The sequence below is a fragment of the Drosophila tropicalis genome, unplaced genomic scaffold (genome assembly GCF_018151085.1).
Source record: "Drosophila tropicalis isolate 14030-0801.00 unplaced genomic scaffold, ASM1815108v1 contig_845, whole genome shotgun sequence".
Classification (NCBI taxonomy): Eukaryota; Metazoa; Arthropoda; class Insecta; order Diptera; family Drosophilidae; genus Drosophila; species Drosophila tropicalis.
Genome location: NW_027173338.1, coordinates 12,563,038 through 12,579,080, shown reverse-complemented (window position 1 = coordinate 12,579,080; position 16,043 = coordinate 12,563,038). Strand labels below are relative to the sequence as shown.

The following is a 16,043-nucleotide window of genomic DNA, read 5'->3' as shown; positions in this document are numbered from 1 at the left end:
CAAGTAGCTTAAGAATATTTCGTTAACTTGTTTTTGGAGACGGTGACGGTTCGTAATTCGGGCGGCAAGCAACAAAACGGGTTGCATTCCGTTGACCATTTCAAAAAATTGCAATTGCTTTGCTTCTGCCTCAATTGGGGTTTAATTTGGACTTGGTGCTTGGTGCCGCAAACCTGTGGCATGGATTGCCGATTGGACTGTGTTCATTGCACACAGTTGGAATATTGATAAGCCCTGCCTTTGCCGATTGGTCCGATCTGATGGCTAATCTGTGACATTCAAGGCGGAGGCTGTTGTAAGTTGGTGCGAATGTATTTGTTACCATTTTGCACGTTTCTTGTTCAAAAGCTGAACCTCTTTTTTCTTTAAGCTAAGTACAGGTCATTCCAATTGCAAGCCTTTAATATGCCTGTAACTGTCTTTTTAACGCAAATTTTACAATGCAATTCTAATAAATAATAAAATTATCAGAAAAGATTGTCACTTAACTACTATGCTTTTGATAAAAGGTACATAATCAAGAAACATCAAGCACTTCTCAAGTTAATGACATAATCAGTCCTGACAAATTGCACCACTGGCCGAGATATGTATGTGTAAAATAATGCGAGTAAGGATAAAAAAGAGGCGCCCCAAAGACAAAATAATGCAGTCACAGCACGAGCTACCTACAAAATATGAAATCAATAATTAATAACAGTTCGAAACTACAAAAACAAGGGCAGCATCATCATTCAGTAGCTGTCCCAATACCTTGCGAATTGATACCAGTACCTGAGTTAATTACTGGACGCATGAGACAACGACAACATCAGTTGGAGCAGGCATTTGTGATGTTAGGGATCCGAAACAAACTGTGGAATTGAATTTTTTCGGGTGCGACGACATTTTAATTGCAACGCTGCCAACGCGAGTGAATTTGAGGCCAATCACTGCTGCTGCCTCCCATGTGCGCATAATTAATTTCGAATTTGATTAATTACTGCAAATGGGTGCAGTCAGTTAACCAGTAGAGCCATCGCCATCGCCATCGCCATCAGCCAGACATGTCCTGATCAGCATTTTTGCACGCAGTTGTCCAGTGTTGGATGACTTTATGGTAAATGGTTCGGTTAGGTATATCTAGATAAGTTTATTTATGTGTTTCATACATCGAGGTAGTTATGCAAACTTTCTTTAATATTTTCATACACACATACATACATATGTAGGTGGGTCATTACAATTGCGGTTTCAAAGGATTGGCTATGCTGCGCTTAGAAATACAAAGAGTAAAGATTTAGTTATCTACAGGAATGTATGTACATAGATGGCACAATGAAAACCAAAGCAGGCAATCAATGATCCACTTCATTAGTAAAAATGGACCGAGGCATGCGTAGCACGTCCGAACCTGGAACATAAATAATATTTTTTTTGCTCTTTGGCAGTCTTGCCTTCGACTTCCTTCTGCAAGCCTTGGGAAATATTTGACGTCCACTTGAACGTTTTCGGCATTGCCATTTCGCTGACACTGCCGCTGCATTTTTATTTATTTAGCTTTTTTGTATAGACCATTCCAAAAACAATGTCAACTGTCTTGCTAAACATATGTAGACATAAACGTCAGCCTGCTGGGCCCGCTGGAGAGCTGCGTCCTTAATCGATTATCATTTTTAATAATCAATTTCAGAGGTCTGACGATCGATTGGGTCGAGTCTGGGTCTGGGGCTGTATCTGGTATGTCGATGCTGCATATGGCAGTTGCCCAGTTGAAGTTGACAGCAAGAGCACATTGACATTTATGAGTTGAAGCGCCGTGGAAGAGCACACAGATCATACCCTATGAGGCTGCGCTATTTTAATTGCAGAATCCTATGTTGGGCAAAGATGAAATCATAAATCTACTTAAAGCGTACGTGGCAGGCGTTTCTGCAGTGATTTTATACATACATATGTATGTACATATAGTCCATGAAAATACACTCAGAGAAAACAACGACTTTGAATCATGCAGTCAAAACAGCTTAAAGCATACTCCACTTTATTGACGTTGTTCTCAGTGCATGCGGTAGATAAAGGTTTTCCATAAATTTGTTCTACATGAATTTTGACAGGCTGCCCGCCGTTGAGTGCAAATGATGATTGTTTATATTGATATATTTACCTCAACTTGCCCAGTGCACGGCCAAAAGCCAAGCGAGCTGCAACGAAAGGAATGAAAAACACGGCTTCGATCGTTAACAATGCCACTAGAATGCCTACCTGTATTTTGTGCAAGACTTTCGATCACAACTTCCCAGAGCCTAATATCTCCACGAATATTTACAATATCAACGATGTCTGGATTCATTTGATGCTTGAACTTCAAAAGTTGTTCACTATTTACAAATACCTCGTAGTGACGTTGACGACACGCAATGATAATGACAAAAGCACTTCCAGGCCTCAAATTTGTAAATATACGAGATACTTCACGATTCACCCAACTCCCATTCAAAAAAGCACCTCGGGCTATAATAGCTTTTCCTAATTTATCGCGGCTGTTACGTAGGAAGCTAGGGCTAAAGAAGAATGATACTGTAGGCTGGGGCCATACCTCTTGACCCCGCTGCAGGGTCACGCTGAAACTCTGTGGCATTAATCGTACTCTGCCTTCAATGCGGATCGCCCGTCCTTCAGTAAGCTTCACAACTTCGGGTATTCTTCCGTAAAATGGAAGCATTATCTGAGATCGATGTATTTTGTGCAGTTTTTTTATCTGGGCTATAGCATCATCTACCCGTTGCCATTCACGTGGCAGAAAACGTCCGTCTTGGACCCATTGAATTACAGGTGAGTTATACACGCAGGCTAATGGACGCGCTAAAGTTTCAGATAGGCGGATTGGATACTCGCTTACATAAAAGTTGTCAACCACAACATCTGCCACATCTCCATAAACATCTATGCCCACCAACCACCTGTAAGGTAGGCGATGGTGGTACTCCACAAAATGAAATCCGTTTACTGAAATGTAAAACGATTCCTCTGTTAGGAGAACCTGTATCCAAAAGGACTTGCCCCGCACTAATTGGAAAAAAAGGTTCGACGAATTCTCCTCGATTCCCCATTTACCCATTAGTCGAGAATTTCGAACTATATAATTTTGAGGTAGTCGCCCTGCGATTTGCAACAGCACATCTCCAACCCCGTCCCCATTACCAGCACTGTTTTGGCTTAGTTCAGCTTCTCTTGCGATAAAGTCAATAGCAAAGTGCTCGCATGCGCTTAGTATGAGTCCATGAAAAAAGAAGCTCAAACCTGGCATTGCTGCTTCCATTAGTTTAAAGTGTTTGCGTCTGTTGGCGGAACTTCTTTCCTCATAGAAAACTGACATGGCGTCCAGATTACGTCTCAGAGCTATAGTCCGAGCTCCGGGAAAAATGTTCATGTACATCCTTGTTCATATTAATAAGAACAAAATCAAAAAAAAAAAAAAAAAACAAAAAGAAAAAGATTTCAAAATTACAGTTACAGGCATAGGAAAGCATTTTGATCATATTCAAAAATAAAGTGGCTGGTCATTCTAAAAAATGTTTATTGATTGTTGACATCTGCAACCTACACCAAATAACAGTGATTAATACATTTAACATATCTTTATTTTAAATTTCACAGGCAAGCGCGCCAGCTAACAGTCTGTTAAAGTCACTTCTGTGATTTCTTATCTACATTACGTTTCCCTGGTATCTACAACAAATGGCCGGGGCTAACTTCGGCCATACCAAAGATTGTATACAATCTGTTATTTATTCGTTACCTGCTAGCGTCAAAGCGGAGGGACGTTTATCTTAAAAAAAGTTGAAATTCTGCGAATAAACGGCTTACTAACTTGGGCTGAAGAAAGACGGCGCATGTATGTAGAAGCTTTACACATAACAGTTATGCCAATCCGAGAAACAAGAGTTTGTTACTATTTTGCCTCGCATCGGAGAAAACAAATTTGTAAGTAATAATTTTTGACCGATTGTTCCTAAGAGAGCTATATGATATAGTAATCAGATCTTTATGCAATTTGGCATAGTCATTAACAGCTACATACATATATTGAACTGAGAAATATTAATTGGCACATGCGTTAACAATGAAATTAATCTCAACAACAACGAATTTATTGAGAAAAAGACAATTTTCGTGACTTTGCCGTTTCGAACATTTAATGGTCTAGGAAAACTTCGCGCCTATGGCTATTTGAATTCGTGTAGATGTGCTGCTCAAGAATATATAGGTATACTTTAAATAGTCAGACATGCTTTCTTCCATACGTCACACACTTCTGTTTAAATTAATATGCAAAGGTATAAAAATTAAAAAATTAAACACCTGTGTTGGAAAACGAAAACATTTTTATTGTCGCCAAATACATAAGGCACGGGTCAAAAACCCCTTTTTGTGCTGGCTATAAGCCAACAACATGCTTTAATCGGAAAACTAATGTTAATATTCCTCCGTGTACGTAGGATTATGGTAGATGCGAACATTTTTACCCCTGATCATCGCATTTTGTTCGAGAGTGACATTCCATAGCTTTATGTCTCCTTGTATATATATTGTGTCCACCAAATCCGACGCCATTTTATATTTGAATTCCGTTATAAACTTCTTGTTCACGTACACTTCAAATGAATCCTTTGCGCAAACAATAACCAAGCTAAATGTACGACCTGGTCGGAAATTTGTATCAAGCTCAGAGCGCTCTTCAACACCCCAACTACCAGCTGACCAGGAATTTCGGCAGACGACAGCTTTTCCCATTGGACCACTGCTCGCCTGCGAGAATCTTGGGTTTAAATGGAATGCAATTGTGGGATGTGGCCAAATGTTCTGACCGTGTTGCAAATTTATGTAAAATGAATGAGGCAGTAGGCGGACACGACCTTCAATTTTTAGACATCTACCCTCTGTTAATGAAGCCGGTGGCAGAGCTCCATAATAAGGCAATGTAAGGCCATCATCCTTGCTTGATTGTAAGGATAGTAAGCTTTGTGCACTTTTTGGGAAAATCGGATCAATCTGTTTGGTCGGCGCGTTGATAAGACACCATTCAGCGGGTATGTTAATCATCTCCTCCTCGGCACTGGCATCGATTTCATCAGATCCATCTTCATTTAAGTGGATTTCTATTTGCTTCGCCTTGGATTCTGGCAGTCGTTCCGGATAGCTTTGAACTATGGTGCGCAGCATATCCACTTCTTCAACGTCACCTTTGACCTCAATCATTTTTACTTCATTATAGGGTATTCGATGGCCGTACTCTGCAAAGTGATGACCATTTACTGAGATCATATAGCAGGCAGAAGTAACGAGAACTTGTATGGAAAATCTTTCCCCTCGGGTTAACAAAAAAGGAAGTGCTGAGGACACTTCCTCAGGACCCCATATTTCATGAAGTTTTGTGTTGCGAACAATGTAGTTTTGAGGTAAGCGTGGATTAATGTGCAAAGCAATATCCTTCGTTTCATTATTAAGAACAAAGTTTAAAGAGAATCTGCAATATACGAAAAAATTATTGATTAAAGACTGTAATTTGCTCATAAAGATGTGCAAATTTATATCACTTACCTCTCGCAATTAATAGGTATTTTACCAGTAAACGTAAAACTTACACCTTCACCCAACCTTCCAATTTCATTGTTGCAGTACTTTGGCAATGGATCTGTATATTCGTAAAAAGACGCCTGAAATAGAAAATAAAAGTTTTAACTTGTTAAATAATATCGTTAATATTTTGTTATTTTTACACATCAAATGACTATCAACTTCCTCACTTGGATGATGTATGTAATGTACACACCTTTTTGGGTGTTTGGCTGGCGCTTTTTAAATTGTTTTTTGTTTTTATTGCTTCCGTAATCGTGACGATTTATTTAAAAACGTTTACGCTTAATCAAATAGGAAAATAGATCCATAAATAAAAACTTAATACTTTTCAAAAAGAAGGAAAATATTACAATATTACAATACAAATTGTTGTATTGGCCTCTTAGTCCAAAAGACTGGAGCACGCTCCATATTTAAAAAATCAATAACTTGAAGTTAATTCTGAGCCTGAATTGCTTACCTCATTCAATCCGCCCTTCTTTGTCTGATGACCACAACAGCAGCAGCACAGATTGCTACCCAAAACCTTGAAACACATTTTATTTGGCTTAGGAACCAATTCTAGAAGTGTGAAGGGTATTCAAACAATCACAGTGCATTTCACATGCTTGCAACATACAAACATACAAAGATTGTTGGCAAAACTCTTAATATATTGTTTGCTACGTGTTGTGGGAGCAAAAATAAAAGCCCACTAAATCTCAAGACTTTGAAACATATACAATATACATGTTTAGTGCACTTATAAAAGGCGTTTCTACTCCTCGCTACTTATAACAGATTAACTTTAATTAAAAACGTTTGGATTTGCTTAAAGGTTTTTTTTTACGTATATGTATTTGATATCTATATTTGTTGTTATTCCTGATTTTCCTTAAGCCACGGATGTACTGTTGTTTTTATTTGCGTGATTATTTTCCTTTACATTCCGCGAATGACTCGTGCAAAGAGACTAACAATAATAACGATGTGACAAAGCTGAAAAGCTTTTGCTTGTATTGTAGCACTGTAGATGTACTCAGGGGCGGACTAACTTCAATAGGCGCCCATGAAAAAAAGGAAACTGGCCCCAATTTCGCATCCCGACATATAAGTAGTAAAAAATAACGTATACGCGGGATGTGCCAGCTAACTAACTACTTGAACAATGATTGGTTGAAAAATTTAAACTTTTTTAAATTACATAGGTATACATTCGTCTAAAGTATGCAAAAAGCAGCCAAAGAATTGGATTTTTAAAACATTTAGACAACCTTTGAAACCTACTATAGAAAAAAAACAACTTTCGACATAAATATTTCATCTTAAATTAACTTATTTTTGCTAATATAAAATATTGATGAAATTGAGAGCCGTCTGAACAGATTTATTTCAATAATAACTATTTGTAGTTCTCACGTTTTCAAAATTTTTAGTATGGTTATTTGCCACACATATTTTTTATATTATACGCCGCCCCAAGAGTTAATCCAACACTGGATTTACATATACACACATGTAATGAATAAAAAGCAAGTGGCTGATAAATATAGATTGTATGTACATACATATTTAAAAATCTTTTATAAACAGGATAGTAGAAGCTTCTTTATACTTATTTTTCAATGTAGAATTAGTTGGTAAATAAGAATGAAGTTAAACAAAATCGATATTTTTGCTTTGACGAGTTGAAAGTTTCTTTTAGGCCACCACTTGCTAAACAGCTGATAAAAGCTTGCGAGCATAGAACGAGAGAGTGCAAAAACAAAGCACACTCAACGTGACCATTTCACCCACACACACATATCGTTGAATCATATGTATAATTGATAAAATGCATTGTAATGGATGTATGTATGCATTTTGTATTAATCACAACACACCCCTGTACTTATATTATTTTTTGGTGTGAATGAGAGTTACGTACATTAAATTTAGCCCCGTCAATCTCTTCGATGTCCCAGTTATTCATTTGACCAAGTTGCTGGCGTTCGGCCTCTATGAAATCGGTGTGTAATTGTCTACTGCGCTCATTGAAATCATCAATGGCCCGGAAGGACTCTGGGTGGGCCTCAACGGCCGCAAAATCGATGTCTAGTTTGCGTTGCATGCCGTCAATTTGACCGTCGATAGACTGACGCCACCAGTGATTCCTGCAATGAAATGCGAACAGCTGCAGTCGACGTTTGTTCCTGTAGTATCTTAAACTGCGTTTTAGGTTGAACGCGTTCCGCACAAATGCATCCGACAAATCTAAAAACTCGCGAATAGAGTAGCAAACCAAGAGGGTTATTGCCGTCATACTAACGAGAGCCCCAAACGGGTTAGCTAAATGATAGAAGCACTTCTCTTCTCACGATGCCGATACTAAGTAATGGGGGAGAGCTTGAGATCTCTTTCACTCTCTGTCGTTTTCTCTTTGGATTCAGCACGCGGGATGATTTGCCAAATACTCTCGCTGAACAAATTTGCTGACAATTATGTAAATACGATTGTCTTTAATAACATATGTATTTAAGTATGACGATAGACACAAAATACACCCCACACGCAAAAAGCCTAAAGTTAAACTACTGATGACACACTCTATACCTGGTAAATCGAAAAAAAGTGAACAGTACTAAGGTTTTGTCGACTAACGAATGCGTACACATATCTATGTTTGTATTTGTACATATCAATAGATAGGGGAATTCATTGCACTTAGTAGTTTCAACTTTGCTCTTACTTACATTATCTGTGACAACATGTAGCCGATGCTCCTCCTCTGGGCCAGATTCTCCCGTTCCTTTTCCACAACAGCAACGCATTATTAGTCCAAATTTAATATGTTTTAATATTGATAATTTTAGCTCCACACATAAGGTACAATGCACCACAATTTTATCAGCACTGATATCAGGTAATGCGAGTGGTTTTTTTTATATTTAGATAAAACTACTCAAAAAAAAAAAAAAAAGAACAAAAACTCATTTCTGTCTTCACAGAGACAAATTTACGGCATATTTCTCATTCGAAAGATAATTTTGAGCTAAAAATACATAGAAGTATGCCCGATCCAACCGTTGGTTGTAGCAAACACTTTTCAACTGATGTTTCGCTTTAAAAATTATTTGTCAGAAACCTTGTTCATTTTATTTAATGACTGAGTCAGTATTTCTATTTGGGTGGGGCTAATTTTGTGGCCATGGTAAGACTGTTGTCTTATAAAATGTTGAAAAAATATATAGTTGCATTTTTATTTTGTATATGGTAAGGAAATATATTGTTAAGTTACATGCAACGAATTGTACTTAAGCATATGGTTTCAAGTATACTGCTACAAAAATAAATTTGTTGCTTATTTTCTTTAAAATGGTTTCATTATACAAATGCCTTCAATGTGTAGATATTATATTGTCTTATAATCAATGTATGTAACCATATCTAATATGCGTATATTTCAAAATAATTCTAAACTTATAAAAATCAATTTTTCAAGTTAATAGTTACAATTTTTGTCAAACAATAAAGCACCTATCATAGCAAAAGCCAAAATTAATATTGAATTCTACTACTCAATAGAATAGTTTTACTATTTATGAAGAAACCGAATCCATTAAATTTGATAGTGATAGTGCTTCTAATTGTAAGTACTTCCTTCTTATTTTGCTTATTTTTTTGTGGTTTTCCTTTTAACTAATAAACTAATTGGAAATTTTTTCTTATAGATTTGATATGACAGAAAAGTATAAACCCAAATTCTGTTCTGAGTCATTTTTCAGCGCTGCCTAGTTGAACGTGTCGTCATTGCAGGCCCCTTATAATACTTTGACATGGTTTTGCTTGTCCTAGTTGGTCGATTTAACTTCTCTCCATCTGCTTTTAATGGCAAGTCATCGTCCTCGTCCCAACGCTCACTTGGTTTTTTATCCTCCGCACCTGAGTCTTCCTCGTTGGTATCGCCTTTAGTTTTGCGGTTTCGACGATTTCGCGAAGACGATGAACTGACATCTGCACGCTCGGTTTTTTCGCTGAAACGATAACATTGCAATAAATACCCACTCGATGCCTGATCACAATGGGGATACTCACTCTTTTACAGATATTTTATTTGGCTCTGGTACTTTCGACTTGCGTTTCAGAAGCGCCAGCTCACGCTCGGCTATGGCTTTTTTATGTTCCTCGGCTGCAGACTCGATAAGACTCGGTTTGGTTGTTGAGTCGGCCATTTGTTTTACTGGCTCTTCTTGCTTTACGCGCTTCAGTTGTTGTTGCTGTTCCTGGGCTTGCTTAAGCGAGCGTTTTAATGCGCTTCGCAAGGAATCTCTTGAAGCTTCAGGTGGCACATCCTTTCCTTGTTGTGGGAGGCCTATGGCTTCCAGGAGTTTTTGCCCTAATGCAGCCTTTACATCAGACTTACGACTGCCTTTCGTTTCACCGTTGCCACTTGTTGCCATTGTCTCGCCATCTGTTCCATCTCTTTCCTGTTCCGATTGAGAACTGGATCCCTCTAACACGGTGCTTGTTGGTGCTTGAGATATATCCAACCTTTGTTCCTCAACTTGAGAATGGAGACTTTGACTATTTTCTTCTGTCATATCTGGCGTTTCAATAGACCTTAGACTTTCAGTTGTTAAAGGTTCATTCCGAGACTGGATTTGACACGTCGTTGGTAGGCAATCCTTCTGCAATGCATTTGTTTTTACCTGCTTTGATGTTTGTGTTACCGTTTTTCGACGCTTTATGATGGGACGGGATGGTACACTAATGGGCTCCTGTTCCACCAACACATTGTCAGAGGACTGCATACCTTGAACTGTTAGGGATTCAAGGACGTCAAGCGCCGGCTGTGGCTCAACTAACACAATATCTTCCAAGTTAATTGGTCCAGTGCTCGTCGTAGAAGCACTACGACGGCGGGAAGTATTACTTTGAATTTTTGTTGTTTCTTGTTGTTGCTGCTTAAGCATGGACACGAGTGCCTCATTTAAAACATCGGCCGGACTAGAACCAAATTGTGATAAAAGCATGGCATTGATGTTTTGTAGTTCTTTAGCTACACGCGTCGCATTTAATGTATTTGACCCGTACTCTTCGCTAGACCGAGCAAAGTTTTCGCGGTTACGCGGCTTTCGTTGGGTCCGTTTGGTTGTTGGTTTCGTAAGCAATGGCTGTTGTGGTGGCAGCTCCCGCTCTGGGGGGCTCGACGGGACTAATTGCAGCGAAGTCTCCGGTGGCAGTTTATACGGCATTGTGCAAGATAGATCGGATACACTGATAGTATCTTTTGCTATTGTTTTAGGCGGACTTGCAGTAGCGACAGCAGTCGCACTTGATTGCTTTTGCTGCTGTTGTTGCTGAGCCACTGCCAGCATTGGTCCCAAATATGGTCCAAGCAGCTGCGTCAAATCGGTGTCCTGCAAAAGGTTACGATCAGACATAATGACAGCAAACTTTGAACTCTTTAGCCGTGTCATTTGCTCCTCGCAATTTCCGGACGAAACTGGCCATTTAAGCGCTTTTAATATAAGTTTCAATAGATCAGGATCCCGTATCACATTTCCCAAAGAAATCGCATCTGTGAGGCTATGCACATTTGGTGACGTTTTGGTAGTTGGAGGACTTACGTCAACCGTCACGGAAACGGGTGCTGATGATTGTTTTGGAGTTATTTCGATTTTTGGCTTTTGTGTTGTGCGGTGAACTTGGGATTTGTCAGTTTCTTCTTTCTTTTTTTTTGGTGCCGCTATGATTATGTGCTCCGGCAGGGCTTCTTCAACAGAAGGCTCACAACCATACAGAGATTGGTGTGGAACGACCGTAGTTGTTACTAAAGGTTGAATATTGGAATTCGGTTGTGAAGACTTTAACAGAGACACCTGCCCATGTCCACTGTGTTTTGCCTTGATGTTATTTAAGGCATTTTTGAGATTTCGTCGTTTCTGTTGCAAAAGATTGTTAGAGAGATTCGATAGATTGCCACTAGTAGATGGGAGATTTCTTTCATGTCGTAAAGTCTGCACGCCTTCAGCCTGATTTCCGCTACTGATACACGGCGCCGCACTGCCTGTGATGCGGCCATGAGTTTGTATAAAGTTAATAACACCCGCTGGCGAATGTTTCTTTTCCGGACTGGCTTTAGGTGCTTTTGAAAAAGTGACCTCCGGGTGGAGTTGAGCCAAGGATGATGGATGTTGTTGCATTGATCTTTGCGCTATTGACATTGGCGTTGATCCATAGCGTGTGTCCACAAAAACACTACCGCGACGGGCCGGGTGCTTTACATTGTCAGTTTTTGAACTTGAGCCTTGACCAACTTGGTGTGCAGTCACCGAATGGTGCTCCTTATGACTGAGAACCTTGTCATGTTTCTGTGTGGCAGTTAAATTGACACCGGCCTCTGAATCACGTGACAGCGAAATCGACCGATATTCGTCGTATTCTGCGTTACTACGACGATTTTCGGTATTGGTGGTACAATCTCCTTGGCTTTCCTCTACATTAACTTGCGATGATGTAGATTCGCGGACATTCTTCGGCTAGAAATAAATTCATGATTAGTTGGTCAAGTTCATTTATTATTAATATTTTGATTACCACTGTGCTAAGTAGAAAGTCGCGAAAAGCTAATTGCGTGTGCTTTGCTATGTTGGAGAGCGATGCAGTAGCCTCCACTTGTCGATAACAGGATTTACAAAGCACTTTTGGTAGTAGGTCATCTTCGGCAACCTAAAATAATAAGGATTTTGTTATTAGCCAAAAATCTGAAGATACATACACAACGCTAAATGTATTAAAAAAGCTGGAGTGCGCTTTTAGGCGAACTAAATCATAAAGCAGTTGTGGATAAATGTACATATATATATATGTACATGGTATATGTATATGTACATACATATGTACAAAATGTCCACAGAGTTTTTAGATTTAAAAAAATGTTTAAGGTACACTGCTTAGGTAGACAGGTGTTAGTCTAACCACTGGTGTTTCGAAGGAGATTTAACGCCTGTCGCTTCTTTAAATTTTTCTTTGCCTACTTTGTTCAACCGTCGCACTCACACCCACCCATCAGACTGCCGTATTATTACACATGTGTCACGTATACATATACATATATATGCCATCCACATTATATACTGTGTGCTCTTTGTGTCTGTAGTTGTGACTTTAGTAAGTCGTTTTTATATTTAGAAGCTTTGACGCCTTCTTGGTGCTGTTGCAAATCGTTGGCCTTTACGTAATTGTTTACGATAATATTACACTTTTAATAATGACAGATTTACTTTTGTATTTGACTTACATTTAAATACAAATGTCGCGATATTTTATCCTTAAGGCCGACTGTTTTGAAAATAAAAACGCTCTCGACGACCGAATCATCCTTTTTTTTTTGTGTTTGCAGCACAAATGCGGCACAAATTCTCAAATTGGGCATCCATATCCAGAGGTTATTTCTATTTTCAGATTTTTGTTGCTAAAATTATTTTAGAATTGCATTTATCAGCCACTCACTTCACACGCGCTTCGTTGTTGTCATGGTTTTTCCTTTACTTTAACCAAGTTTTTTTTAACTTTACAATTACAATTTCGAGAAAGTCGCGCGCGCTCAGCTCAAAGAGAGAGAATAATAACAAACTGGTTGAAAAAAATTATGCACTACGAAAAGAGAGAGAACGCGCGGCTGATCTCTTCTTGCTCTCTCACCCTCAGCTATTGCTTTCTTCAACGTTTTCTGCTGTCTGCTTCTTGGTTATGATTAAGAATAGTAAATTCTTTGATAAAATTTAAACAAAATATGTATTTATTTCATTTGTTATTACAAATTCTCTTGCGTAGCCACAACATTTACGTAGCGATTTTTACCGCACTTGCGTTTACACGAATGAACCAAAGAAAACTGAAAAAAAAAAACGCTGTTGTTACATTCACACACTCACCACGTTCACATTCACATACACACACACACACACACACACACACACACACACACACACACACATACACAACACGCGTGAACACACCAACACTAACAAATGTGCTCTCTCGCACAAATACTCCCTCGCGGTGCCTTTGCTTGCAGTTTGAATGTGTGCGTGTTTTTTTACTCATTTTATTTTTCACCAACTTCGCATTCTTTTCATGATATTTTGCTTTTGCATTTGTGTGTGTGAACGACTGTTTCTCTTTTCATGGCGCCCAGCCAGTTTTCTGTCCGTGTGGCCCCAAATGATTGCCTTTGTGTTAGTTTGCCAGGGCATAGACAGATACATACAAAAGTATCTGTACTTTTTAGATTTGTAATGCTATGTACATCTATACGCATTATTTATCACATATTTTCACATTCTACAGCATTTTGTTTGATGTTACTTAAAATGGTTTAAAGATTTGCAAATATTCTTAAGTTTGATCAAATCATACTATACATACATACATATGTACGTACATTTCAACGGAATTCTCATATCGCTGAATATCTTGATCTGCCTAAAAGATGCAACATAAAAAGTACAATTTCTATGTTTCCTTTAACTAATGCAAAAATAACACAAAATTTAAATTGTATATCAGAACAAGACATCCTGCATTTAAAGACAACGCCAAATCCACAGAACTATGTTAATTTTTACATATGTACATATATTCTTTGCCAAACAGTCATACTGCAATGATATATTTTACAGACAGCCCAATTGAACTTTACGTGAGAAAGTACACTATCTTAAATAAAAATTGGATTTCGAGTTTCCTTGGTTAATAAGCGCGCAGATATTGTTTATATACGAATTTTGCCACGTCCACTTCCGCCCCCGCAATTTAAATAAAACTGATTTTCTTGTAAACTTACAAAGTTAATGTCACTAAATTAAGGATGTACCCTTGTTTAGTATGCGCGCAGATCATGATTGTTTAAAATTTTAGCCAAGTCACCTTCCGCCTCCATAATTAAAACAAAAAACCGATTGAATCCCGTAATTTGTTGACTATCGTAATCAAATTCGACAGCCTCATTACTGGTTTATTTCTACCAACCCAGAAAATTGTATTAAAATCGGTTAAGAAACATCTAAAATACTTTATACTAGGCTGTTTACAAGAAAGGCACTTGTGTTTGTAAGATTGATCGAGATATCATTTGCCAAGATAAGGCATGTAAAAACAATTTAATTTGAGACGACTTACTTCATTTTTAATCTCATTGCCCTAGTCAGTATTCTACACCATTTTTACTAAGCTACTAAGAAAATTCGCTACCAGCCCTTATTAACCTTATTTTTGAACGGAATATATAAAGTAACCTGAAAACCGAAAGGCCGGGGTTTACTTTATATAATCTTTTTTTATGTATAATCAGCTTGGCTGAGGTTCATGATATATAATATAGTTATCCGATCTTGTTCGAATTTGGTAAAGTCATTATTAGGTATACAAATGTAACTATCAAATATGTATTAAATTTGAAAAAAAATTTCCCAATTTTTCAGTTTGAGGAATCAGTTGTGCTATGTATGTTGATGAGCTATGGCTAAAGAGAAGCTCGATTACGCGTTTTCCTCGGCGCTGCATACAATTAATACTTACCTTAATTCTAATTTAACACTGAAGCTTACAAATTAATTTTGTATCAGACGTAAGGAGTAAGATTTATTTTCCTTTCATCTATATAATATTTACTGATAACAATTGAAACATAATTTTACATATTAAATTAAAAATAAACCCCAAAAGTATGCAAAGTTTTCATGATTTTCCGCAAGCAAACAAAGAAAAATGTTGATATAAAGAAATATGTATGTGAATGTATGCTACTTTTTGTTGGTTTAAACATTGCGTTGGAAATCCGTAATGGTGAGGGTCTCCTTGATTTTCGGACTCAGCCTAACTCACTGTAAATCGAGACTGTAAATCTTGTAGCTTCACTTTTCACTAAAAGTTGACAACGCCCTCGATCAAGATTGTTAATGATTTACAACTTTATAAGCAAAACAATAAGCAATTGAGTGGAACTTAATATAATTACAGAACCTTAGCCTTTGACACAATGGGCTTGTTTTTCATTATATGATGTAGATATGGCACTGTCCTATGTCTTTTGAACTAACTAATAAGTTATTAAAAATATAAAACGAACCGGGTATGGGGCGTTGAACCGGACAGATAAATGCCAAAGTTTGTTTGCGCTTTAATATATTAAGAAGGCTTGGTTTATCTCGTATATTATATGCCTTAGCAAATTCATTTTTTCGCCAATAAAATCGATCAGTGCAACACAACTGGACCCTTCTATGTTCAAAAACACACATACATACATATGTACATATATCTGAAACAACTATCACAATTTTAGATTATGAATGATTTCAGTAAGAGTGCTGCAATCCTTCTGATCCTATTGATCCTTTCTGTGCTTTACATTTCACTAAAAAAGGGCATGGTTGTTAAATCTTTGATTTCTACCA

At 37.8% G+C, this 16,043-nt stretch overlaps 4 protein-coding genes across 8 annotated transcripts in view; 1 reads left to right on the top strand and 3 right to left on the bottom strand.

Annotated features, from left to right (window-relative positions):
- Positions 1–1,475: 1,475 nt before the first annotated feature.
- Positions 1,476–3,470, bottom strand: LOC137581104 (32 kDa beta-galactoside-binding lectin). 2 transcript variants are annotated; one of them, XR_011033062.1, is made up of 3 exons: positions 2,245–3,470; positions 1,933–2,183; positions 1,476–1,854 (listed from the first exon to the last, which is right to left on the bottom strand). XR_011033062.1 is itself a non-coding variant. In XM_068295278.1 (2 exons), exons 1-2 carry the CDS (start codon positions 3,416–3,418, stop codon positions 2,143–2,145), a joined length of 1,215 nt encoding a protein of 404 aa, XP_068151379.1. In that variant the 5' UTR covers positions 3,419–3,470; the 3' UTR covers positions 1,476–2,142. The 2 variants fall into 2 exon arrangements, 1 of the variants encoding a protein (XP_068151379.1); XM_068295278.1 differs by having other exon boundaries at positions 1,476–2,183.
- Positions 3,471–4,349: 879 nt separating this feature from the next.
- galectin lies at positions 4,350–8,569 on the bottom strand. 4 transcript variants are annotated; one of them, XM_068295663.1, is made up of 4 exons: positions 6,250–6,265; positions 6,083–6,183; positions 5,584–5,699; positions 4,350–5,509 (listed from the first exon to the last, which is right to left on the bottom strand). In XM_068295663.1, exons 2-4 carry the CDS (start codon positions 6,158–6,160, stop codon positions 4,459–4,461), a joined length of 1,245 nt encoding a protein of 414 aa, XP_068151764.1. In that variant the 5' UTR covers positions 6,161–6,183; positions 6,250–6,265; the 3' UTR covers positions 4,350–4,458. The 4 variants fall into 4 exon arrangements, with proteins under 4 accessions (XP_068151764.1, XP_068151765.1, XP_068151762.1 ...); XM_068295664.1 differs by lacking the exons at positions 6,083–6,183; positions 6,250–6,265 and adding an exon at positions 8,334–8,569; XM_068295661.1 differs by lacking the exons at positions 6,083–6,183; positions 6,250–6,265 and adding an exon at positions 7,529–7,918.
- Positions 8,570–8,606: 37 nt separating this feature from the next.
- Positions 8,607–16,043, top strand: part of Cda5 (Chitin deacetylase-like 5) — a 41,827-nt gene continuing 34,390 nt past the window's right edge. Inside the window, 1 exon segment of the mRNA XM_068295665.1 lies at positions 8,607–8,853. Coding sequence (XP_068151766.1) covers positions 8,851–8,853 — 3 coding nt within the window. The 5' untranslated portion in view covers positions 8,607–8,850.
- Positions 8,816–13,469, bottom strand: dbr (debra). The gene is given in 5 exon segments (XM_068295659.1): positions 8,816–9,614; positions 9,676–12,122; positions 12,181–12,312; positions 12,884–12,973; positions 12,975–13,469. Coding segments are annotated over 5 exon segments (2,970 nt in total). The 5' UTR covers positions 13,023–13,469; the 3' UTR covers positions 8,816–9,361.

Excerpts from the sequence above, each read along its gene's own strand:
- LOC137581104 (XM_068295278.1), bottom strand. The coding sequence starts at position 3,418 with ATGTACATGAACATTTTTCCCGGAGCTCGGACTATAGCTCTGAGACGT. Across the intron at positions 2,184-2,244 it reads AAGTCTTGCACAAAATACAG|CTCGCTTGGCTTTTGGCCGT; the intron begins GTAGGCATTCTA and ends CTTTCGTTGCAG.
- galectin (XM_068295661.1), bottom strand. The coding sequence starts at position 7,903 with ATGACGGCAATAACCCTCTTGGTTTGCTACTCTATTCGCGAGTTTTTA. Across the intron at positions 5,700-7,528 it reads TTGACGGGGCTAAATTTAAT|GCGTCTTTTTACGAATATAC; the intron begins GTACGTAACTCT and ends TTTCTATTTCAG. Across the intron at positions 5,510-5,583 it reads ATACCTATTAATTGCGAGAG|ATTCTCTTTAAACTTTGTTC; the intron begins GTAAGTGATATA and ends CGTATATTGCAG.